This window comes from Pezoporus flaviventris, unplaced genomic scaffold (genome assembly GCF_033815535.1).
Source record: "Pezoporus flaviventris isolate CSIRO_AGI_PZ_B2104156 unplaced genomic scaffold, CSIRO_AGI_Pfla_v1 ptg000093l, whole genome shotgun sequence".
NCBI classification, from domain to species: domain Eukaryota; kingdom Metazoa; phylum Chordata; class Aves; order Psittaciformes; family Psittacidae; genus Pezoporus; species Pezoporus flaviventris.
In genome coordinates, this window is record NW_026892641.1 from 1,155,963 (window position 1) to 1,182,843 (window position 26,881).

Below are 26,881 nucleotides of genomic sequence, written 5' to 3' on the forward strand. Positions count from 1 at the left end.
ATAGGCCATCTTGTCTAAATGCATAGTTATAAGCATAACTAAGCAGAGTGACTCACATTAAAGCCTTAGACTGTTTATGCTTTCTGAAACTTTGCAGAAGCAATGACATGGTATGTTAGATGAAACACTGAGCCATATATTGTATGAAACAGTACTGAGTCATGAATAGACCAGTGGAAAACAGTAGCTTTTTTCTTCCCATTTCCCCAGCTCCACTGAGTTAAAATAGTTTATTTTCTCAATCATCAAACATTGGGAGGCACTCACAGCCTCTGGCTCAAGGAACCTCCAAATCACTCCTTGTAAAACATCAGAATGATGCAAAAGAGAAGGTCATACTGTGCTTGCCTGCTTCTTATACTCATCCACTAAGCTTTTAGTACCAAGCAGCATCACAGGGAGAATACTGCCATTTCTGGACTTCGTGGCTCTGATCAAGTGAAGTTGTTCTATTATTTAGATTTTTATCTTCCAGTAGGCAGGGAGAATATTCTTATGACTAAGATAGGGCTCATAAGTAAGCTTGCAGTAGTGGAATAGGATATGATACAATGATGAAAGTGCTGCTGCATCAGAAATATCACCCTCACTAGGACACACCATCACAATCTGAGCTGCATCACCTTGCAATCATAGTAGCCTAAGCTTATGAATAACTATCACACAGAGTAACTGGTTAAAGCAAAATATCTTCATCGCATGCCTCAAGTCCTAAGACTGCATCTTATCCAAGTCGTATTCCACAGGGTTGATTAGCTCCGTGAAGTTTATTGCCATGACAAAAGACACAAGTGTTGCACAAGACAGATTCGTCATGTTTCAGTTAGGAGCAGGAAATGAGTCACCTAAATCTGGGATCCACTTTCTCGCAGCATCTGTTCCTCATCTGGCGGTAGACTACTAAATCTCATGATACTGAGAACTAGCTTACACACAGGATACACAATCTAATACACAAAAGAAGGTGCAGCTGGTAAACCAGGAGGGGTGAGCCAAAGGACCTGCCTGGTGAGCCCATCTCTCCATTTGCACTTGAATGACAAAGGGAAAACCCTGTTTGAGCTCCATGTTTCTGGCACAGACACAGCATTCTGAATGACTAAATCAGCACGCAAGTGAACATCTTCTGCTGACTAGCGGTGTACAAATGAGATTGCTCCCTCACACTGCTTCTCCAAGGTGAAGAATCCCCATTCCTACCTTTAACCTCTCCGTCCTTCCCCCTCCCTTCTCCCTTTTAAAAATATCCTTTATTTTAAGTTAGTTGCAAGAATTTCAATTGGAACTTTTCCAGGTTGGAGCCTTCCAGTCCCCATCAGCAAAAGCCTAGGAGTTAAGAGAAAGAAATATGCAAAAGTCTGACACCTGCCACTTTCCATTGAGCTTTGGGTGGAAAATGTCCCTGGCCTCTTCCATTTTTAATGTCAGACTCAGCCTGGTGGAAAAGATTACCTCCAGGTAAAGTCATTCAGAACAGGAGCTTGTCTGCCAAGCCCCTCCTTTTTCCCTACTGATGCACCACAACAGCCTGAGCATCACTTTGTCAGGGGCAACCTTCTGTAGGGGAGGTGCATGCACTCAGCACAGACAGGGTTCCTGCCTCTCAGATTGTATTTGCGAGGCTACAGCTCTAATGATGCCCTGATGAGATTCTCCCTCTGCAGTAATGGAGCAGACTGCAATTCGTTCACAGTAACAGCAGCTCATTTCAGGGCTGGAAAAGATGCCAGAAGTTAGCAATGTGGGACCCTCCATCTCCCCAGATATTTAGCAGCCCTCAAATGCCCTCATTAGTCTTCAAGCAGAGAATCTCAGATGGAATAGTTTTGTTCCAAAACCCACAGGATTATGCATTTTAGATCTTCCCAGCCTGGGCTAGATCTATACTAAGCGAACAGCCTCCTCCTGTGCTATATATCAGCCCTTACAAACATTTCTGTGCTGCAAACAGGAAAGCTATCAGGTATATTCAATATTTGTATGTACATTGGTCAGCTTCAGGTTTAAACGCATTCAGATTAGAAGCGAGTCACACTGAAACACTTGGATTCCCTGCCCCAATTCCCTCTCAGAGATCAGGTGTCATTTTGAGCTGAATATAACCTGAATGCTCTAAAATAGACGGAAATAAAAGCAAAAGGAGATGTCATTCTTTACTCACTAATGTCACAAGATACTGACGCTCTTTATTAATTGATAGAGCCCTCTCACTCCAGCCTCGCAATCTCAACGTCTTCATGAATATTTCTATGCAGACAGGAAGGAGATTCTTCTGCTTCTCTCCTTACTCCTGAGACCATCATAATTGCTTTCCTTAGAGATTCTAGGCTATTGTAATTTGGCTATCAGAAGCCTGAGCGAGCCCACCTTGTCTGGCTGCTCTCTTTGCCATCAATAGAAATCCAATTTCAGATAGCCAGAAATACCTTTGAGAAAGATTACTCATTTAATACCATGATTAATTCACAGCACAGTACATGTGTGGTAAGCCTTATCCAAATACTTAAACCCATGCCATCTCCCAAGAATAGTCAGAGTAGGTGGAAGAAAGCGAAGAATAGAACAGTAACTCTGAAGGGAAATTTATCAGACCCACATTCATTAAGAAGCAAAGAGAGAATAAGACTCCTCCAGAAACAGAAAATTCCAACATGAACTAGGCTGTAATACCTCAGAGGAGATTAAAAGAGAAATAGATAAAGCAGAATACATGTTCTTGTTAAATACCAGGAGACAAGGGCTTTGCTTCAGCAACCTAAGGCAGTGGTCAAGAGACAAGAACATGGGACCATAAGGAAAGAGTCAAGGGATGTTCCACAATAGCCTGCATCATTTACTGCCTTTATTTCACTGCTAGAGCTCTTCTGAAGAAGAGCGTGGACTTTACCTAGTCACAACTTGATAACAAAAGCAGAGCTGTAAAAGGAACTTTAAAGAACATTGCACACACACGTTCCTATGGTCTGTGCCCCTTGTTCAAGATTTCCTATCACTTCTCAAGAGAGTCCTTTGGGTCTTTTGGTTTAAATGGCTTTGATTGGCGCAAGTGGGACTGTCAGAAAAGGTTTAGCAACCGAGCAATAAACCTTCCCGAGTGTCTTTTAGCCATACCGAGTCAGTGTCACAGCCTCAGTGACCACGCTGGCATTTTAATAGGAGCTGAAAGAACAGGTCTTGGAACCTTCACTCCTTACAGCTCACATTAAATTAGTAACATACATTAAATGATTATCTTAGATGGCATTACTTAAACATAACCTCACAGGACATTTGCCTTGAGCAAACTGCAACAGAAAAGCCAAGAGATTACGTAGTTCAGATACACATGAGTGTACAACAGCATGTTTGCACATGTAAGTGTGCTCAGGGAAGTCCACAAGCTTCAACAGTTTCTTGAAGCATATGGATGTACAGGACAAAGGCAAACCCCTTAGGAGTCCATAGTGAAAAGCCAGTATTTTATCACTGAGAGTCATTTTTGAACAGGCTGCAGGCCTACCATCTTCAGTCCATCAGCACATTACTTCCCTTACAAATCAGAACAATCAGTTTTCCTGGGTCAGGCACCCAAAAGGCTCAGGGATTCCATGAAACCTTAAGAGAAAGGCCTAAGGTTACCCACACAGAGGCTTGCCCTGCTCTATTAGTGCAACTGTATGCCAAATCACAGTTTCCAGTAGTTAAATTTAACAGCTACATATAGTGTTAAGCAGCTTGATGCAATAGTGTCTACAGCAGTGACTTGCAAAAGTTCAACTACGTTAGCAACTGGTGCAATAAAGCTGTCATCAAGTAAAGCAATCTTGTCCACAGGATTGCATATAGAATTTAGTGACATACAGAGAAAGTACCTGTAATGTAGCCTCAGATACAACAAAACCAAGTCCTCTAAAAGAAGCCCCGAGAGAACATTCTACATAAAGGCAAATACAACTTGTCCTATCTCAGGGTAGGTAAAAGAAACAGAACAGAATCCACAACTACAGGTGCTCAAGTGCCACATAATCATCTCCATAGCAGTCCATCATGCCATTCCAGTTCATACTTTATACTAGCTAGCCTTTAATACGTAGGCTCTTTAGTTATTTCACATATTCCAAGTGAACTCTGCTTTGGTGAAGATTAAAACAAAACTCCAGGGACAGATGGTTTCTGCCTGGCCCCTGCTTGCAACAGGCTGGCTGCCATTCAAAAACCACACTCCCCCCATGTCATTTGCATTACACAGTATTTTTTAACCTAGACAAACAATGCTTAAGAATAAGGCCACAAGTCTCCACCTAATCATTTTAACCCCAGCCTTCCTCCTCCTCTTAGGCTAGGTCATTGTGACAGCGCATGGAGTTGGTACACCCACCAAGCAGTGGGGTGAAGTTTACAAAATCATTTCCTATGGCTCTATAAACAGCTGCTGCACAACAAATACATTTGTCTGCTTCCAAGTTGAACTGGGGAGCAGTCAACAGATCAGTTTTACGCATGCCATGGTGCCTAATGACAACGTTAATAGATGAGAAGGAAATATCCAAGATACAAGCAGCTGTTTCTTTGCATTCGCTGGTTCGATAAAAAAACTCATGAAGCATTTCTTCGTTTTCTTTTTTTCTTTAAGATACTTCTTTTCTAGGTCATCACTTCTAAATAATCTCTTCTAATACTGAAAGGGAACCCTAGTTTGCTGACCAAGATGTGCTGCTTTCTACTAGCCAAGCCAAAGGACTTACTTGCCTACAGGCAGCTAGCCACACTGCGTCATACTAACTGCGTCCTGTGATGGAAGTGGACAAGGCATCAGCCTCACTCTAGTTGTTTATTAGAAGAAAAGCTTAAAAGGGCAAAAGTACTTGGACAGAATTTACCTGAAAGCAGTTGAGGAGTACATTATGGCTTGATATTCTAGTGCATATAAGTTATTATTAACTACATTATAGAAACAGAAAAGCAATTTAAGGAGTTAAATCTAGCAAGCACAGTGCATTTGTCTTCCCTCTTTAAGAGCTTCAAGAGGGCAAAAGCTTCTCCAACAGAAAGCTACACCAACACAAAAAGCACTCTAAGGACTAAAGTATTAATGCCTAGAAACCACAAACACTCACAAGAAAAACACCACAGTTACCCCAACTGAGACTTAAGCAGAATAACTCTTAAACAACATCATTCACACCTTCTCCAGCATTTTCTGTTATCCTATATTACACTGATAACAAAATTAACTTAACATGCTGAAACCATTCCCCAACGTGTAGAAAATGCACTTACTCCCAACCAAACTTACACAACAGCACCAACCCCCCCCCAGTTCTCACATACCTTACAGCAAAAGCAGCAGGCAACTTTTCTCCTCCATTTTGTTAACCACTACTTTTGCACACATACTTCTTCTATAGTTGGCTTATCCAGCTTGTCCTGCAATGTTTTACCAGCACTACCTATTACATATACATTAAAATACCAAACCAAAAGATGAAATAAAAACCTTGAAACTTACATTCATTTTTGACCAGCATAACCCTCCATCGAAGAAACACCCATGCACCCCCCTCCTGCTTCCAAACATGCGCTCTAACCCTCTCTGCTTAATCTCATACGATCCACACCTGCATCCTGACCCACCCTCCTTATGTGAAGATTCATATGCTTCACACCTGTGAATCACAGATGAGCATTATTTCCAATCACACAGCTGGGAAATCAAACCTTAGGGTTCCATTCGCTAATGGAACAATAAAACCCAGCCTTTTTTGGTGGGCTCCTTTCTGTCCTTGCACTGTTAGAACAGTCCCTGAGGTCTGAAGGTAAAGAAAAGTTAGTGTTTGCTTGTGATGCTTCTATGTTTAGCTTTATTTGCTGCGATGTTTTGGTTGAGGGGATGCTTTCTTACTTAGGAAAGCTCCATTAGGGGATTTGTTTGGAAACAGAAGTCTTGTATTCCAGAAATATTTAAAGCTTTTGATGTTAATGAAAATGAAATCTTGTCTGTTCTGACCTGGCTTGCCTTTTAGTATAAAATTAATAGTGCTAAGTGTTTCATGTTGCGTTAAGTTCTTGGCTATTGTGGCAACAACACAGTAAAGATTAAAAATGTTGTTTCTGTGTGTAAAGAGCAATTTACTTTCTGTTTCTTGAAATATAAATGCATGATTATGTGTTTGTATAGAAAATAAGGTTGCTTAAAAAGCAGTCAGGGTGTTTTCCTGCAAAGCCAACAAAAATTGGTGTTGGAGTAATAAGCTGCATGGACTGATGCACTTTGAGTTAGCTACAGCCTTAAGGAGCTCTTTGGTGGTTTGTGTTTATTCCCAGCTGCTGACACTGTGAATGCATTGGCTTGTTGAAGTGAGACTTTTCACTAATACTAAATGACTAATAGTGCTTTTATGATCAATTATTGAAGTTATTTGAGAGCTGAGAGCTTCTTAAACAACATCTTGTTTATAACTCAGTGTCTGAGTCCTGATGTAGTGTGAAGCAGCTTTTCTACTAGTGTCTTATTGTGAAGAGAAATCAGTGTGAAGGGCTTTATTTTCTACCCTGCTATTCCTTGGTGTCTGCTTTGAGTTGTCTTTCTCAGAGACTGGCTTCTTTGTGTGGTTTGCCCTTCCTTTGTCTGAGCTTTTCTCATTGCAAAGCCAAAAGATGAACACACATGGTTTTGCTCAAGAGACTCAAAGTGCTCACCTGGCTTTCTTGGTTGAATGACCCCTGTTCTTCTGCTGACTGTATCAATAAGATGCTTAAATAATTCAAGCTGCGTGAGATAAGCTCATGATGGAAGTTTCAGAGAACAGACTATTTAAAGAATCAACCCAAGAAGGTACCCAAGTAGCTGCAGTCTGTGTAACTGCTGTCCTAACAGCTTTCGAAGAGGATACAGCTTCTGGATGCATTTTGGGTGATGGGGTAGTTGGAGCTGTTGTTGCTGGGCATATGCAACATCATTTAGTGTTGAGTAGATATTGGGAGGCAGCAAGGAGTGGTTTTCCTGGAGGAGGAAGGGCAAGGTGAAACAAATAACCTGACACAAAAAAAATAGAGCTTAGAGAAAAGCTCCCCCATATGCTTCTCATAATTGAGGTATAGGAAAAGTTACTGCAGGCTCTTGGGACATGCAGGTTTAAGAGAGCCTCTTTTCCTAGGAGGGTTGACTCATGCAGATGTGAAAGGGGCTGAAACCGAGGCAGCAGCAGGGAGGACCGCAAAAAAAACCCTGGAAAACCAGTGTGCTGCAGATAGGGCCTATTCCCCCAAACCCGGTCAGCAAAGGTCTTGAGAGGATGCGCTGGTGCGAGTGGCATGGTTGTCCTTATATGTACTTACACACCAGCCTTCCCAGCTCCTCGCTGGAACAGTTACGCAAACAAGTGAGATGTGCTTGCCATAATAGGTATGAACACCAGAGGGAGAATCCCCGCTGAACCCCAAAGCACAACTTGCTCTTGAGGGGCTGAATGTAATGTGAGAGCAGGCTGTGGAATGGCTTATCCGAGATGATGAAGGGGAGATTTTGCATGCGTGACCTCCTCTTTCATTCTCCGCATCCCCCTCCTCCTCTGTGGATCTCAGTGGAGGCAGGGCAGTGAGTGCAGGGTGACAGCACTTCTCTGTGTCTTGGTTTCTGATGCATTGATTCTATTAAAGCAAAGCAGCATGCTGGCTATTTACAGCATAGCTTGGGACATCTTCTGTCAGACTTGTAATGCAGAGAGACAAGCTCAGTGCCGCTTGGTTTCTGGACAGCGGGGGAAGGGATTAAATGCATTTTTCTCCTTTGATTTATGCCCTGCACTGAAAATCAATGGTGTTTTCTCAGATCCACTCAACTATTGGAAACCAGCAGCCTCTTTGGTCAAGTGTGCGGGGAACAGTTCTGAAGGATATGGGTGGATGGGACAGATATAGATGCTCTATGGGAAGCACTGTGTTCATTTGGCAGTGTTTGCTTTTGTATCATAAGCCTATATTACTTGAATATGCTGTTTAAAGCATTTTCTCTTTTACACAGAGCAGGAGCCTAATGCTGCTTTTACTTCCATTGGAGGCTGGAAGGGGCAAATGATCAGGGGAGTGCAGCATGCTACCCCTGATCTCACAAGGGCGCTATATAAAAACTGTGTATAGATGGTGTTAAGAGACAGCTTAAAACTGAAGTCTGAGACCTCAGACCACAGCCTGGTAGACTTGCACGTGGCCTGCTCTTTCTTTAAGGTCTTAGAAATACCTTCATAAGTGTTCTTAAGGGAAAGGGTTTTGTTTTGTCTTCTAAAGCTTTGCTTTGTCCCAGGTTCCACAATATGGGTAAATTTCATTTGCCATCTGCTGTGTTTCAGGTAGCCAGGGTTACTCTTCTGTTAACATCCAAGCAGCCTAGCTGGAAGTTCTTTGCTTATCTGAAAAGCACATGTATCCTAGGGCACATGGATATAAAGGTGTAAGCATGAACTGTGTATGCGTAAAATGTAATAGATCAGAATGGTTGTGTAAATGCACACACGTAAAATAGCACAGTTTCCATGGCCTTGCAAGATTTATATGTGTTTTAATAAGGAATAAGGGAGTTCTGGCTGGTCAAAGTCATCATCTGTGAACTTTACTTGCTATCACATTTGAATCTCCTTATAGAAACAGGTTTGTCTTCACTGCTGTCACAGCAGAAACAGAACGGAGCATCTTAGCTTCTAAAACTTGCTAACTGCACTAGGGTGAAGCTCAAGATGAGCTGTAAAGCTGTACTGGGCTGCTTTAAAAGGGCTTTTGGAGGCGAGTTATAAATTGCATCCCATAACAGTCATTAAATGTAGACAACACATTGCTGCTTCATTTGGCTTTTTCTCTCATCGTGGAATGCAGAGGTAAATCAATTTTTAGGAGTTTTTTCTCTCCTAAAAACTTAAAGAAAACCATGAAGCAAATAGAAGTATTCCAGCAAGGCTGAAAGCTTTAATTCTGCCATCTACTAGCTACAAAAGGGAATAAAGTTAATATATACATGTGTGTTTATCACTCTAAAGAGCATGTGTGCCTTTTTCCATGAGTCTGTCTCTAGCCCTTGAGTGACTAATCTGACTTTTTTCCATGCTGGATTTTTACTGCCTCCAAACTTAACTGTTTTGACACTAGAGAAATCCTCTTGTTTCTCCTTTAAAGGTAAATATGTATATATATATATACACACACTATCGCTAGAAATCAAGAGAAGCTCTACCTCACCCATGTCTGGTCTTCACTATTAATCCCAGCTGATGGTAGGGAGGGGCTCTTCTGGGAGGCAGCCATGTGGTGAACATTGAGCACAGTGTTTTCCCCTGCTTCTCTCCTTTTCAGACAAGCAAAATTGTTCTATGCTGCCGTTAGATGTGAACTCCTTCCTGCGCTGCCTCTGTCTCCTCTTCCCCAGAAACTCAAAGGCCTGAATTACCGGCTGCAGAGATCTAAAAGCTCTCCCTGAATCTGGGTTCAATATGGACAAGGAGATGAATAGCACAAGGGAAGAAAGAGTGAAGTTGGTTATTTTTCTGGCACTTGGATGCAGTTACGCTCGGTGCATTCCAGAGGCGTTCCTTTGAATCCTGTGCAGGTCTGCTTGCTGTTCCTGGGAGAAAGGAAGAAAAAGGGAAGAAAAGTCCCTCTAGCTTGGAGACGGAATGTCTGCACTTCCCATTCTCTTTTTAGGTAGGTTGGTGTTTTGCTTTTGCTTAGAGTTTTTAATCAAACTTCCATGCACCCTCTCTTTGCGCCCGAAATACATTTCTCATGTGTTAGAGGAAGGGGTTTGTAAAGAGAAAACTTTGATGGGGAACTCCGATTTCAGTGGTGCTTGGGTTCCGAGGATTTTCCTTGTTGCTTTATTAGCAGGTCGATTGCCAGGGATCTCTTAATATTTCATTTGTGGTGGTTAAGCAGACTTAGTCTGGAATGTGTTTCTTGTCTAAAGAGTGCAGTGCCTTTAAGCAGTGAACTCGCGAGGGGCTTGAACCTCTCTGGCAAAACAAGGTGAACAAAATGTCTTTGTTTCGTGCATAGTGTCAAATGTGTTTAACTCCGTGTTTTCATTTGCTTGGGCATTTAACATGCAGATTCTGAAAGAAAAAGGGGTTATTGTTTCCAATTGATGCCTAAGATTAGAAACAGATGTGTTGAAGTGCAAGAGGGAGGAGTTGGGGGGGGAAGGATGGGAGTAGGGAGATAAAGGGGGAAAGCAAGAAATGGGAACAATGAGGGCTGCTGAAAGAAGGGGAAGAAAAGAGGTAGAAGCTGACTGTTTAACAGGAGAGGAGCGGAGAACGGCCAAGGAGACATTAAAGGAGAGTAAAGGGTTGAAGAGAGCTGTTTGTTAAAGCTATAGCCTATGGAGAGAAGAGTTTGCAGCCCTGAGGTCTTTGAGGGGGTTTGCCTACAAGACTGACTCAGAAGCAGCCTGAGTTTCTGCACCTCCAGAGGCACTGTAATGTGATGAGTGAGCTCCTGTCTGCATTCTGCTCACCACATCATGCTGACAGCTTTGAAATCTGTTGTGGCTGGGTAAAGGCTGTGATTCCTGGCTCTTCCTGTGCCCCAGGAACACTGGTACAGGTGTGAAAAAGTGGGTTGGTCTTTGATTCCCTGGGAAGAGTTGAGCCCCACAGGATGGTGGACTGATGGGGTGGCTGGACACAGAGTTTCATGACTTCTCCCTTAAGTCTCAGAGGTGTGGAACATGGACTAACCCGATTTCTAGGTATCTGAATGACAGGCAGCACTTAGAGCTGCTGAATAAACTGGAGAAAGGGGTTTTGCTCTAGGAATGCTGTTAGCAAAGGTTTTATCCATAGGAATGTGGCAGGGGGCTTGGATGTGCTGCAGGATCCTGCAGGGGAGTGCAGGCAGCGGTTTCTCCCTCTGGACATCTCCTCTATGTGCCTCTATGGCATGACTAGGACTCCTTTCATCTATAAAACACAATGGGCATTATCATACCTTTGGCACCTAGGCAACTTGTTCTGCTCTGTGTCCAGCTTCATTCACCAATATTGGAAGCATCCAGGGAAAAGTAAGGAAGTGCTGTGATTCCCTATTGAAAACAAGGAGGCTGGGGAGTCTTGTTTGCTAGCTAGGGAAAGTCTAATTGCTTTTCTGCAGTGAAAAGGTATAGAAGTGCCAACGATGGCTTGTTTTTCTTGCTGATAACGTGAAAGCCTAGTGTGGAAAACAGGGGTTTTCGCAAAGACAAGCAAACTTGAAAGGAAAGTTGCCTGGTTTGGGTTTTCATTATTAAACATACTAATGGCATTTCTAATATATACAGTCCTTGCCTTTTAGTGTTTACTGCTCTGGGGCAAGTGAGCAGCTCTGTGAGGAGACAGGAAACAGGAGCCAATTAGTTTTAAACCAAGACAAGATAAAAGACCTTGCGCAGGGTGGGCAAAAGCATGACCATGCTTACTTCCCTGCTAAAGGCTAGGTAAATGAAGGGGGAAGGGGTGAGGAGTGGAAGGTGATGCTTGTGAATGTGTGTGCCTACATGTAAGTGTTTGCCATCTGATTCTCATCTCTGTCTGCAGCTGGTCAAAACGGTTTCAAACTCCTTGTGTAACACACTGCACTCTTAAGAAACAAAAGGCGTGTTTCCAAGAGAAATAGCTGATTCTTCGGTGTAAAAACTCAATGTTGCATTTCTCAGGCAGTAAAAAAGCCCCAACAAACTAGCGAATGCTTTCATTTAAAGATTTTACTGAATTAAAGTTTTCAGGTGCTGGAATTCTCCTTTGCTGCCTTTTTCCCCCTCTCCAAGTTAATTTTGAATGCTTTGAATGAGCCTTCCATTAAGGTAGAAAACTGATTTTTCTTTTTTTCTTGTCATCAAGTGTGTTCACCTGTGTAATGCTGGCTTTGACACTACTACATGATTTTTCTTCACTTACTGGCTAGTGCATCTGTTCTGCCTTTCAGAAACCAGTGCCTTCAAGATTCACAGCAATGATGCGAGAGGCCAAATCAGCCATCCAGCTTTCTGGTGTCCTATTAGCAGTGAACCTTTACATTAGTTGCTTAGCACAATGCTCATTGAGACTGACTTACTGTCTGACAAAGGTGTAATCCATGTGTGAGACTGGGGTGATGCTGCTGGAGTGGGTGCAGCTGTAACAGCACAAGTAGCTCTGTACTTGTGCTCTGCCCTTTAAGCTCAGAGGTCAATGACTCTCTTACAGCCCTGTCCCAGGGGTATGCAGTTGCTGCATTGAACACCAAGACTCCAATTGTCTCATTGCACCGGGGAAAAGGTTATGGTGCAAGCCTGTTGGCATGAGCAATTGGGTCTGACAGCATGCATTTGCCTAGGTATCCACCAGCCTTCTAGCTTGAAGATCCATGATGATATGGAAGCGGCTCCACAGCATTCAGCAGTGGTAGGTCAGCCTGCGGCTATGCTCTAGTACACTGACTCCGGCCTTCTCTCCTGCTCGAAGAGCACAGGCAACCTGCAGTGTGCCTTATCTCATCTCCTTGAGATCTGTCTCCTTAAACCCTTGCAATGCTGCACTCCAAAGCCAACCGCTGCAGTGTTTTGCTTTAAAAAAGCACTTCTCTCCGTGAGCTTACTGGGAAGCTTTACACTTCAATGGAATGCATCTGCCTGGAATTAGTAAAAAGCAAGGAGGCTGTTCTAAGCAACCGAAAAACTAAACTGATGGATTTCCTATTCCCGCTGATTTTCCCAGATTTCTTAGCAGTAACTAACAGCGTGTAATACACCTTCTATTTCCTACCTTTCTCATGCTTCCTTCTCTGTTGCTTTTGCTTGTTTGCTTCATGGTATACTTAAAAAGCTTGGGGAAAGGGTTTTTGCTCTATGTGTTCACAGAACTTACAAAGCCTTAGCTCAGGAGCGGAGTACAAAAAGGTCTGTAGCTGTGGAAAGGGGTTTTATGTGTGATTTTTGGGAGGAATTCACCTTTTTGTGCCTTTGGATTCCAAAGGAATTCGGGTAACTGAGTGTATTTAGCTTAAAAGACTCTTCTCCAAAGGACAATTGGCAACTCATGGAAACTCCAGAAGCAGACAACACAATAAGCTGTATGCAAGATGGAGCCTCTTTCAGTTTAGTTCTAGGGCAGGGCAAAGAGCTCTTGAATAGAACACTACTCAAGGAATAGTGAAGGCAAGGGAGCAAAGCAGTGTATGCATTTGGCGCTCCAGGAGGGAATTAAAAGGAGCTAGACATAATTGAATTGCTATATGGCAGGGTTTCAGGGGTAACACTCCTTGTGAGATACTAAAATTGTTGTAAAGCAGGGATGGTTTCCATCAAATACCTGCTGCCAGGAGGCTCGGTGAGAAGTTGCCTGTTTTCCTCTACCGGTGCTTTGTTTTAAATGCAATAGTTTCATTTTTAGCATTAAAAAAACCTCACGTTTATTTGGGGAGTTATTTTTATCCCTTGTTTTTTCCATTTTACCATGAGCACAAAAAGGAGAAGAAAGGTAATGTTCCAGAGTGAGAAAAAGCAGGATGCCAAAGAGCTGCAATTCCAATGATGAATTCATTTTATGGGAAATAAAGCTGGAGGGCAAGGCAACCCTTATGCATTTCCCATGGAAAACAACTGGTGTTTTGCCTTTGTGGCCACCCTGGACCTTGTCTCCAGCATGTAAATTAGTGGTCTGTTCCTGTGGGGTACTCTGGCCCACTTCAGAACGATGTTTTGTGTAAGAGCAGCACAAGCTTCCCAGAAATGTCATTGCACAACTGGCCTGGAGATATCCTGATCTTCATCCTGAGGATCACAACAAATGCCCCTGTTTTCCTCAAGGCAAATACAGGGTTTTATAGGGAACTTAGCAGGTTTGCAGCCTGGGATTTGAGCCTTCAGGAACCGCCTGGAAAGCAATGTAAACAGTCATTCAGACAAAGCCTTGTGTGTAAATGTGCTTTCTATGCACTATTAAAACCAATGCAGTCGTTGGTTGTGTATCTGAAATGCAAAGAAGGCTCTGCTCGTGTGCACACAGTACTGTGCACGTCTTGCATGCACTAACGTGGCTACTTTGGGTAGAGCGGGAACTTGGTGGTGCCCTGTCCAAAAGATGAATGGGTCTTTTCTTCCCCTCCTCTTTCCCCAGAGCTGTTTCTCCATCTGTTTTTAGAAGCGGTTGCTTTACAGAAGCAGCCCAACCAAAAGCCAAGGGTGAAGTCAGGTCACTGAGGTCTGTGAATAGATACTCAGATGACAGGATAGTGGAGGATGCAGGAAGCACAACAATGGAAAAATGTGTGAAGTGATGGAAAGTCAACAAGTGAGGGTGAATTTCTATCTTTATCTCTTGGACTCTATTTTCCCTTCAGTCTGCTTTAGCGCTGCTGAGTGAAGTAACAGCTCACCTTTGTCAGAACCCAAGGGGTTCAAGCCTTGCCTAAAACACTCTTTTCCCTGGGTAGAATACAGAGAAGGTGTATACAACAGTGACTAGAAAAAGCTATGGGACTATGTGAAGAGGACGGGTACTACCTTGCTTCAGCAAAGCATCATTGCTAGGCTTTTCTCAGTGGCACTTAGGTTTCTCCATGTGACTCCTTAGGTAGCTTTACAACAAGTTGCTAAGGGGACTGAGCAATTAAGATGTATTAGTGGTGGTGAATGTGACAGAAGGTCATGAAACAACTGCTGCCCTCCTCTGCATCTTCTCTAGGAAAGCATTTGGCAGTTTCAAAAGGCAAATGTTGTAAATCAGCATTTCTCTTAATGGGCCAGACCCAGACTGATGATGTCCTACACGAATCAATATGCATTCCAGTATCTTTTCAGCCTGTCTCTTATGTAGCTGACATCCTTTTTTGTGCCTGGAAAATGAGTATGAAGCCTTAGCGTATGTGACTTGCTCCCAGCCTCTAAGGTAGAAAGGTTGAAGTTCAGCTTAGTGCCTGCAGTTTAATTGCCTTTGGTAGGGAAAGGGCAGTGAAATTTGTGGTGTTTATAACATGCACTGGCAGAAGAAAGGCTGCTCTCCTGGAAACAGCCTTTTGAAATGGAGCGTGCACAGTTAGAGGCAACTGATGACCATAACTAGGCTGCATTTGGTCTACCATATCATTGTGCTGCTGCTGTTAAAGCATGCATTGTGGTGTCACACTTACGTAAAGCTTGGGGTAACTCCGTCCAGCATTAGGGAAAAGTGGCTTTCATTCCCTTTCCTTGTGTCTCAGTAGAAATAATGGAATTAGGTGGTTTTCCAGTATTTGGAATATGAGATGCATGCTGGCTGAGTCTCATAGCTACTGCTTAGGCTATTCCTTTGTTTCTCAAAGGCTTGATGAAATTTTAAAGGCCGTAGAGATGTTTAATAGATATGAACCTTTTTCCGTATGGGAAGACTGACACAGAGTGCTAGGCAATGGCAGGGTGGTTTCGTGTGTGCAGGGGGAAGTCTTCCATGTAACACATCAAGCTTTGAATATTGAACTCGGAGTCAGCCACTTCTTTTGCTTGAAAGAAATCAAATTGCAGGGTTTTCAACCTAGAAGGCAAATCACTTTATGACTTCATTGTTTAAATATAGGTTTTGTTTTGCGGGGGGATCGTTAGACTTGAAGCAAAAGCCTTGTAGCCCAGGGACTGTCACTTCTGATTACTTCCAGTGACACTTCCAATTATTTCCAATCACAATTCCAGGGACAAGAGGAAAAAGGAGCCACGTTCTCTAGCATCAGGGCTTGGGGTTTTTTTTCCCCCTGAACAAAGGGCCATTTATCAGACCTCTGCAGGAAAAGGTACAGAGCCAGATTGGGAGCTCTGTTGTGGTAGGGTAATTCCAGAGCAAATGTGAAGTGAAACTAGAGGCCGGTGTCTGGGAATCCTGCTGTGGATCCTGCCTTGTTGAGTAATATTAAGGAAATTGCTTCATTTTCCCCAGGCGTTAACTGGCACTAGCACTCATTTCAGTGCACAACACGCAGCTCCAGTGAACGTCTGCTAAATGCTCTGTGGCTCTTGTAAGACATGAGCATGCAGAAGTGCTGCTCATGGAGAGCAAACAGCTTAGTGTGCTCACAATGGGAACTGAGTCTGCTGAGGGAACTCGACTGACTTCTAGGTATGTAAAGTGAAGGACTTGGTGCAGTCTAGTGAGCCTTATAGCTATTGTGTCCTTCCAGCCAATGGAGGCTGGAGCACTACCTCATTTTCAGATGTCTCTGGTAGCATTACTTTGAACTGCTCAAGTGTAAAAGTAAGTCTAAAAATGGTGTCACAGCTTTCAATCACGGTTAGGGATTTAATTTCCTTCGTCATACCACACTAGGCAGTGAGTGAAGTTGGACCTGCTGAGCGTAGGGGTTATTATTAGCAACTGATTGCTTTATTTCCTTTATAGTTAAAGGCACCAGCTAAGATCAGGGCTCTACAAACACTAGGGAGACTGTTTTACATTGTACTAATAGATGATGAGTAACAGACCTGGTCTTATGTTAGGAGCCAGACAAGTTACAATGGGAATTGCATGCAGCTTCATGTGGTGACTGCTTTTAAAGTGGGGATGAGATGTATCAGTGGCCTGGTGGAATGAAGTACTGGTGTTTACTTCGTACTGCCATAAATCCCCTGTTGTTGCTCCTCAAGTGGTGCTGGTGGCCCTCACTTCTGTGTTTATTCTGGTCTGCCTAGGGTAGGATGCCACGGAGAGCTGCCTGTGCCAGCTTCATCTGTTTTCCTGTAAGGAAAGACTGGTGTGAGGTGCTGCTGTAATATGCAAACACCGGGCATTATTTGCCTCTAGAGCATAAAGCAGACCATGGACATCTGGTCAGCAAAGTTCAGAAATTCATTTCCAGATGAGCAATTTGGCATTATTCTTGTTCCAAGACCTTCAAAGCATTCCTGTTCATCAGCTCTGATCTTACTGCGACATTTTGATGCCTGGAGTAGCTCAATTCCATTGTAGGCTTCCATTAGTGTGACTGAGGTGGCACTTGCAGGGAGCTTGGTGCTAATCCTCTAGGAATCTCATCCTTTCACATAAGGAACTGTTTTCTGAGTCCTTCCTGTCTGGATGGATGGTTCCAAGCTTTGTCTTGTTCTGATGTGGTCTGTGCTGTGGGCAAAACCCCTCTTCATTTCCATTGTTTCAAGCTGTTGCTTGGAGACAAAGGGAATTTTAACCAGATAAAGTCCAGCTTTTGCAATGACAAATGCTGTGATTCTTTCAAGCCGCTTTTCCAAGTGGGAATTTGATGCAATTGTGAGCATTCAGGATGTCTAGATTCCATCCTTGGTTTGGCTAGTGACTCAGTGGTGTAGTAATTCAGGCTCCATTTTAAGTGGCTGTTAGTTTTGAGTGTCTCCATTTCAAGTGTCACAAAGGGCCAGTACTTGTAAAAACGCAAGCATACAGACACATGAGCTTGGTCACACCAACTAAGTGCTGTCAGATGTCAAGTTCTGGGGTGCAATTGAAAATGCCCTGTGCCTCAACTGCTCTTCTGCAGAATAAGTGTAAGAGCACTCAAACACAGCAACCTTTCCCTCATAGCTGTAAAGTGCATTGAAATCACTGTAGGAATGCAGCTGCAAAAGTCCAAAGTGACAGACTAAGACGTATCAGGCACTAGTTTAATGGGTGAAGAGTCTTCCCATCAGTGCCACTCGACGTGGCAAATGGATCCCAGTTTACCTGGTTTTGTCAGAGCTCCTTCCATTTAGCCCAAAGCTACCCCTGGAGCAAACAGAAGAGAGCTGTTAATCCAGGCCCAATATGACCTGGTACAAGGAAAGATCAAAACTGAGCTGCTGTGCTCTGGAGCTAATGATCCTGCATTGCTCAATACTTTTCCTTCTAATAACTACTTGAGCTTCCATCTTTCTCCTAGTCAGTAATACCATGGGCATGTTGCTTGCATTGTGGGACAGCAACGAATACATACCCATCAGTCAAAGGACTGGATGCAGTGGGGGCTGCAGTGTTTCTTTTTCTCTGGTTGTCATCAAGCATCTTCCCCTGCCCTGTATCCTTTTCTGTGAAAGCACCAGGAGTGAGGATGAAAGCCCCAATGAGAATGTGAATGGAACAAACTGGGTGTTATTGCTCCGGGTGGAACTATTTAAGATGATATTTCCTGGGTTCCCTGTGCCCTGAGACAGGGAGTACTCCTTTGCCTGTTTGCACCGTTGCCTTTAACACTGCAGACTTGAAAGCTGGTACAGCAATCCAGAATGTCTTAAACCCAGCTATCTTCCTGCTTGCTGTCTAAACAAGCCAGGCACCAGGTAACTCCAGACTATAAATTCATGCAGAGTAATAGGCACTGCTTTTCTATCCTTGCTGCTGATTAAAATGCTTCTTAATTTTTTATTGCAAGCTTGTATAAGCAGAATGGAGGGAAAAGCCATTAAAAAAGCAAATGAATTCTGGTTTTCTAAAGCATCTGCGTGGAGCAGATAGGAACTGAGCACACTCAGTGCTCCCCTCTAAAATGATGTCTTTTAGCACCCTTTCAGTCTGGATCTGCCTCACAGCCCTGGGTTTAGATTTGTGACATTCTTAGCTTTGACTGAGTGCTAACCTCTTCATCCCTTGCAAACCTCTTCATCCCTTCCTGCCTCGGTGTCCCAGCCTCAGTTAGCACAGTTGTGATGCTGGGCCACAAATGGTTTAGTTCACGAAGGTAAGGCTGTGTGAAGAGTATCTGATGGGCTGGAGGCTGTCAAAGGCTCTGATTTTTTCTCACACTGTGTAAGGTCCATAAGGAGCCAGATTTACACTGGGTCTGAGTTACAGGAGGAAAAGGCAGTAGTAGCTCTATATTCCTGCTCTTGAGGGAACAGCCCTGCTCATTGCTTTAAATCATTCTGGGGTTTTATTTTTCTGTGTCAGCACTGTCAGAGCCTATAATCCTCAACTAAAAGAGGCCATCCCGCCCTACCAAGAGAAGGACTTAAAGTGAGGAATCCCCTTCAGCAAGGATGTGGCAAGCAGACTGACAATGTAAAAGAAAGGAAAAAAATATCCTGAGCCAATATGGATAAAATTAGGGCCTGATAATGATGCAGAATTCCAGCCATGAAGAATTCCCCGAGCACAGGGAGCTGGTGGAGCCACACAATGGGCAGTGCTTACTGCCAACCATGCATACTAACAACAGTAATTGAGCAGGTAATGGTTATGCATGCTTTATAAACACCCATCACCGGTTATGCTCATACCGTGCAGACAGGGAAGACTTTATATAGCAGATTAATGTTATTCTACATATGTTTTACATAGCAGTTACTATTCATGTATTCTCTACATCCCCTCTAATCCATAATATAGGAACACTCAGGGCAGATGCCAGGGAAAACGTTCAAGGCAGCTGTGAGATTAAAGGTATTGGACTGTTAAGACTTGCCTCAGTCCTGAGCTGTGCTATCAGTGTTGAGACAGGTTACAGGCAGAGGAGCTTTGTTCATTATCTGGCCTTTGGGTCTCTAGGAAGACAGAGTAAGACGCTTCCCTTGTGCTTCAGGTGGAGGTAAATGCTTCCTGTACAAAGTACAGTGTGGCTAATGCATGGAAAATGGCATATGAAACTTGGTAGTTATCATTCTAGCAAGAGGGTCAGAATAGTTTGTAAGAAGAGATGGGAAGACCAGAGTCTGTGCTTTTGCTTCCAGCTCCAGGGGTGACTCTATCAGAATGAGAACCTTTCACTGGTAAGGTTCAGGTCTGTTGTTCATTAACTTGTCTCATCTCCAGTGTAATTCCAATAGGTGGGTTTACAAGTCCTTTTGGAGCCTTGGTGTCCCCATCCACAAAAAGGCAAAGGTCTCATTACATAACATGGTTTATGGTCCTCAGACAAAACAATGAGGAGTATTGGTAAATAGCTTGATTTTTATCAGCCTGCCCTTTCCAAAGAGCTTATAGCTGCTGTCTGCTTGCATTTGTATTTCATGCCACTGGGATGTAACTGTGTTCTGACAGAGCTGGCTCTTTCAGCATTTAGGGGGGAAGAGTTGGGACTCTTCAAGAGCCACATAAGTCCTTACTTCAGTTCTTTATAAATTTTGTAGGAAATACACTCAGCCATACTTCCTAAAAGAGGAAATGCTCGAGTCCTGTCTCCTGTGTTTAGACTAAACAGAATCCAGATAATTTAATCTAAAAGGGAAATGCTCTTTTGAGGATAAACAGCCTGAATAAAACATTTCTGAGCAAACCCATGGCAATGTCCCCCCCCTAAACAGCAGTTTCTATCCTGAATGATGCCAGAAGCAGCTTGGCTGATCAAGGGAATTGGCCTCACTGTAAATCTCACTCAGGATACCCTGTTAAGACTGCTCCCATCATGCTGGTACCAATAATCATTGAGGATCAAGTGGGCACTTTTTACTTGGCTTATTCTGCATATATGCTAACTAAGACCTGGCAGATAGACCCTTTGGGCTTGTTTGTAGATACTAATGAGGGCCAGATGCTGAGACTTGTGTGGTCTGGGGCTGTTGAACTGCTGTTATCTACAGCACGGAGCCGTTTGATTTCTTTTCTTTACAAGGCAAACAAACTATTTTCAGCATTATGAAGCTGTTGCAACTTTGCCATTTGCTGGGCTGAGGAATCACAAGAGGTGGAAGCTTGAAGTAGGGGTGTATATATCCTGTCACTCCAGATACAGCAACATGAAGAGCAAATAGGCATATCAATTGTCAGTGCAAGATTTGCACATTAGAACTGTGTCCAGGACAGAATGCCAGCATCTAATAAGCATGTGTTACGGAGTAAGAGGTGCAATAAGGGTTAGGATACCCACTTAGCCTGTTATCTTGTTTCTAGTTATTAATAGGAGCTGGTTTGAGGGAAGGAATACAGGAGCAGAGTAAAAAATGGATTATTCCTGATATTTATAGTCAGTAAATGGCTAATGTATTCACTTAGCCATACTTCCTCCTGTGGCCCATGGGTTTGCCACAGTTACTCATACCCTTTATTCAGTTGTGAGCTGTCACAACAGCATCTGACAGATGCCTAGGAAACCCTACAATAACCCCAATAAGTATTTCACTTTTCTTACATAGATTTAGCCAGTGAGTCAGACTCCTGCCTGAGAGCAAACATGGAAATAAGGAGTTAGGAAATACTGGATGAGGCTAACAGTTAATCTGCAGTGTTTCACTTCAAAATGGTCTAGTAGCAGATGGAGGTGGAAGAAAACCCACAAGTGACAGTGCATGAAATCCCATACTTGCATGGGAAAGTTACTGCTGAATATAAGGTAGATAAGGAAAATTATGCATGTATATACTTGAAGAAATAAATCTAGTGTGACTTGTGCTTAAGCCTTATAAATATCTAATATCTTCCTGAATAGAAACTGAGCACTTGGGATCTCTTTTCTAGTAGCCGGATGCCCCATTTCTTACTGTGAGGATGAGCTGAATCACTTCTCGGATTGATGGAGGAGTTCAAACAAAAATAGGCTGTGGGGACCCTGCTGAGGCCTTTCAGCTTTGGCTTTGTGTGGTTTCAGGTAGCCCCAGGTGTGTTCATGAAGAGCTGGACTTTCAGCTCTCCCTGCAGCCTTGCAGCCACCCTTTTCCCTTGGCTGCTTCAGGACAGAAGGCATGTAAGTAACTGTGGTGCTTGCAGAAGCTTGTGCCTGGAGAGCTGGCTTAGTCTGGGCCAGGGTAAAGGTCTTTGCAGTAAACCCTTGGCCCAAGGCTGCTTTTTAGCTTGTTGAAACAATGCAGCTGAGTGGGGTTTAGCTCAGGGAAGGAATGTGAACTGTTTAAGACTGAGAGATGATGCTGGGCTATGCTTGCTGTCAGATATGCACAAAGCTCTGTCAGAATGTGCTGTCTGGCATCTCTTGGCACCTCTCATGTTTTACCTGCTTACCTTTTATAGTAAATGTTTTGATGAGCAGCAATACGTCCAAGCAAACAGACACAAGGATGACATGACAGACACTTTGCCCAGATCAAGAGGCAGGGTGCTGTGATTGATTCCCTAAAAGAAGGAGAGAATAGAACTAGTCAAGTTCTGTAAATCCCACTCAGCTCTAAATGAGCCCTGGATTCTAACATCAACTGACAGCTAGGGCTGGTTGATGCTAAACCTCCCCCTTCCTGGATGAAGCCCAAGATCAGGACAGCCCCTGTTGTCTTTTAGATAACTGTTCTCAGAGGGCCCTGTAATCTAGAATGCAGGGGGGTTTAAGAGCTGATAGCTGGAAGTTGAACCTTGACAAATGCAGGATAGAAGCTAAGATGCAAGGAATTATTGGGAAGCTTAATGTACCACTGAACTAGTCTATCAGTGGGAGGAGATGCTAATAGAACTGCAGGCTGTTAAACTGTACAAACATCATGGTGATCTACGGTCTCTGTACTGCACACTTGGATGATCAAAACTCATACATTCTGGCTTTGAAAATCTATTGGTAAATGTTGCATTTCATTCTTACAATTGTATTTTGGATTGAGGCTTAATTTGGTTTCTCTGGAATTATGCTTTGGATGTTCCATTGTCTTGTTATGGGCTTAAAATATGCTTTCTGCAGTAGTTCCACAGAGCTGTGGAGCGCATTACCATTAAGTGAAGTGGTGAGTGCAAACGTGGGTGGACAAGTGTGTATCAAAGAGTGGACCAAGTCAGTTCTTAGACTCCTTTTTAGATCATGGAGGTGTCTGACTTCCTCTCCCATTCGTTTTCTTTGTCTGTTTAAATATTTTCTTTTCCATCTGAGTTTCGTACTGGGATAGAAGCTGCCTTGTCCTCAGCCTTCTAATTCATTCTAAAGATAAGTACAAAGCTGCTTTTGTTGGTTTGAGAGACCCCGTGGGGTTTGAGGCTTTGTCAGTCTCTCCAGCTAACACAAGTTCCTATCTATTTTTCCTGCTTATACCCACAAGTTGTTTTCAGCCTGCATCAAGTTTTCAAAAACAACTGACTTTATGTATATACGGCTTCCATTTGAACCTTGCATCAAGAGGAAGGTGCTTTAATTGCTTTCCAGACTAACAGACAACAAATGATGATGTAGATAAGAGGATGTTTGTTCCTTGTATGTTCTGTGCTGGTTCTTTTCCCATCTCTGCTGCTTCCCAGTCTCTGCCAAAGAGCATATAAAACCAAAGGAATTTGAATCTAAATTTGCACCATCTGAATGGGTTTGAAATGGTGAGGAGTCAACATCCTTGCTGCTTTTCTAGAAACCTTTGTATGCTCAGTTTTGCTTGAGCCACTTGATAGCCTAAAGATTCTAGGTCTCAGGTCCTATGAGTTCTCTCATCAGTCTCAACTTGCCTGTTGTCTCTTCTTTTAGACACCCATATATCACCAGTGTATTTGTTATTCTGTATGCAGCATCTAAACAAGACCTATTCTTGTCTCAGTGCTTAACCTAATGTAAAGAATATCAAGCCACATGTCGAACACCTTCAATCAGCTAAACTGTAGTCAGAACAATAGGAGTAGAAGCAGATTTTTACTAAGTAGTAATCTGTGTCTAACCATAAATGCTTCAGACGCTCTATTTCTCCACTGCCTTAGTGTTTGAAACAGTCAGATTCACCACATCAAGAGCCTCACAATAGCAGGGAGGCACCAGGCTACTGCTTGTGTTTGTGGCGTTTAGTCTTGATGGTTTATTTACTTGCTCCTAAAAGTTCTTTGGGGGGAATCTCTTATCGGCTCCAAAACGCGGCCGTGCTGCTGAACGAGAGGCTGTGACATTAAAAGTAATTGACATTAAGAAGTGGTGACATTAAAATTAATCATGTTTGATGGATGCTGGAGACGGAAGCCGCAAGGCTCCCGGGTGCACGTTTTAGCAAGTTCTGACATTCATTCTCCCCCTTCGGTTCCTGCAGCATTATGTAACTGCCTTCTGCACCCGCTGGTCCCGAAACCACGTGCGGGGAGGGAATGTGCTTCAGGAAGAAGGGGTTTTCTTGGAATCCACTGCTTCATAGCTTTGGGTGTGATGGCTGTTTCAGCCTCCACCCGGTGAACTAATCAGTCGCTAAATCAACGCGGTACTGGTGACACTGGCTTCCTAATCTAAAGGCTGGAGATGAAAGAGGCCACTGGGTGTTTGCAGCAGAGCTGATGGAGTTGTGGAGCATTTATTCCCTCTACTATAGGAATTCAGGCAGAAGTCTTGCAAGGAAACCTGGTTCTTGTAGTGTAAATAGGGATATTTGTGGTTTTGTTGCCATTTGTTGCGATAATGGGCAAATATTTCTGTTCTTGTCACAACTGCGTGGTTCAGACCTGGTCAGTTCCCACTTCTGCTGCTGTGGCACCAGCACTCAACGAAGAAGAAACTGACAGTGTTTTCCTTCAGGACCTGGAGTTTCTCAAAGACCTGGAGGGGATGTGCTATAACCTGATACCTGTAGTTTACAGCCAAGTCCTTTAGCAGCAGCCAGGAATGAGATGAGCATCAGGAATGGACGACTGGTCTCCATGTGCATGCTTACTCTGGGAAGAATCAGGTGAAATCACAGCAGCCTTCTCTTCCTTTTGGTGCCCAAAACCTACCTAGAAACGTTCCTTCCAGGCAGCAAGTGAGATGCAGCTTGGTTGAAAGGATGAAATCTTGGTTCCAGGATAGCATTTTCCAACTTCCTTTTTTAGCCATGTGAAGCTGGAGGGGCCTCAAAAATGAACCCATGTATTGGGCGAGAAGCCAGTTACCTCCTTGCAGCTCGAGCTCTGTGCTGGCTCCGCTTTCTGTCCTATTTGGAAACTAGAAGTAATAAGCTGATGTGAGCTGATCTTGTTTTTCCTTTCCCACTGTGGTCTGTTTAGGGTGTCAGCCTTTGAAAGCCAGCACAGTGAGCATACAGCCTTTTTTTTTGCATGGCCTCTTAGTACCGAGCGATAACTTGCATGAGATCCAATGTAACTTCACTTTTAAAAGCAAAAAAACCCACATTGTAAGGTACTTTAGCTGGAGTTAAAGCTTGGCGTGATGGTTAGGGGCACTAAGAACTGCCATCTGCAAACAGCTTGTCAAGAGATGTTCCCAGTGTGTAGTTTGATTTGGATTGACCCTGTGAACTGTAGATCTTATCCCCAGCTCTGCTCATTCCTTGTGACTCCAGTCAGTCTTGTTGTGTCCCTAGTTATCCATGGGCTTTCAGCATCGGCTTTTTCCTTAGCAAACTGGAAACAATGATACTTGGGTGCTTCACTATGTGCCTGTGAGGAGAACACTGAGATCTTGGTATAGGAGGGTCGATGAATCTTGTCCTTTTCACTGTACAATGTGCACAAGTCACACTGTTGGGCACCAAGGACAGGAAGGTGATGTTAAGGATGTTTTTGCTAATGCAATATGAAACTAGTTAATAGACTGTCACTGGATGAAGTCCATAAGAGACAGACTTGATTGAATATACTATTTCCTTTTCTTTGCACTCTTCTATTTTTCTTTGGCGATATCCGAGTCCCTGGGGAGCCACAGATAAGCTTGAGCATCCACAGTGTTTGGATATGCAAGATAAAGTACTAACAAGTTACAGTTGAGATGCTTTGGTGGCAGGTTTGCAGAGGTGCTGAAGACATGTAGCTGTGCATGCCCTCAGTGAAGGGTATGAGGGTGAAGAGCAGCCTGGGGAGGCAAAGGAAGACCAGAGATGCCCTGTGTATACAGTGGGGTTTATGTAGCCTTCCTTCTGACTGAAAATGCCTTCTTAAAGCATGGGTAAGAAGCTGTGTCAGCTCCTATTAAAGCAAATGGGTTTTCCTAGAGAAGCCAAACCCACGAGTACTGTAGGGAAGAGCCAAATATCTGGCAGCTTTTTGTGGTGTTTCTGGCTTAAGAACATGGGGAATTTTTGAAGACAAAATTAACCCCTTGGAACACTGAATTACAGGAATAGAAGTGGATTTCAACTTGCAGGAAAGCATGCTTTGTGGCTTTTGAAGGGATGGCACCTCCCTGCAAACCTGGGTTTATATGCATCTCCAGGATCATGAATAGGGTATGGGGACTAAGGAAGCCAGCTAGGGGGGTTGAGCCTCCAGGGTTTGGCTTCAGTTCCCCATATCTGAGCCTTGCTGGCTAATGGACAGTGCAAATATTGCCTTTGCCCCTTTTTGTGCCACTTTATGTGGTCAGGTAATGACTTAGTTATTGTCTGGCACTTAGAAATAAATGTCAGTGTTGTCTGAGTAAATAGGGGGGAAAACCCCAACGTTAAACAGATCCTTCCTTGTAAGTTCAGGCAATCAAAAACCAGTATCGGGTGATGTTTTCCTCCATTATATGAAGAGAAATAAAAGCTGGTACTGGAGACAGCTGTGACCTGCTCACAGATACTGTCAGCAAGAAAAGAGGTTGAATCCATCAAATAAATGCTGTGCTTGGTTATCCCCCCAGACCACACATGCTGGGCTTTAATGTAAATGTGGCTGCCAGATGGTTGCCAGACGTTACAATGGGCTTAATCACTGAAGACCCCACCACCCTGATCCAGCAGCTGTGTACACAGTTTGTGTTATGGTGGCTGAAACCAAGCTGGTGTTTAGGAGCATCTCTGTTCCCAAGGCAGTGCGAGAGGAGCATTGTATGCTTCTTTCTGCACGGCCTAATGCTGCAGTGAAGCAGGAAGGCTTTAGGGAGTGGGACTTGAGTCCCATGGGTCCTTCCTGCTCTAAGACTTCAAGCTTGTCACGGAACAGCACAAAGCAGAAGGCATTTCTGGAGGTTTGTGGCTCAAAAGCAGCGTCAGCTTGCATCAGGCTGCTCAGGATTTTAGCCAGTCCAGTTCTGAATAGCTCTAAGGATGCTGATTCAACAGTCTATGAGCCTCTGTTCCAGTGGATGACTGTTCTCATAGTGTGTTTTTTCCCTACTATCCCATTATTTTCCCCTTTTTAGGACTTGTCCTTTGTCTCATCCACTCGTTGTGTACCTCTGAGAAATC

The 26,881-nt window shown here is 43.5% G+C and overlaps 1 protein-coding gene across 1 annotated transcript in view; it reads left to right on the forward strand.

Moving 5' to 3' along the window:
- The first annotated feature begins 9,259 nt into the window (after positions 1-9,259).
- Positions 9,260-26,881, forward strand: part of CLMP (CXADR like membrane protein) — a 34,495-nt gene continuing 16,873 nt past the window's right edge. The window contains exon 1 of the mRNA XM_061476037.1: positions 9,260-9,669. Within this exon, the coding sequence (XP_061332021.1) occupies positions 9,642-9,669 (28 nt within the window). The 5' untranslated portion in view covers positions 9,260-9,641. The remainder of the gene's footprint in view (positions 9,670-26,881) is intronic.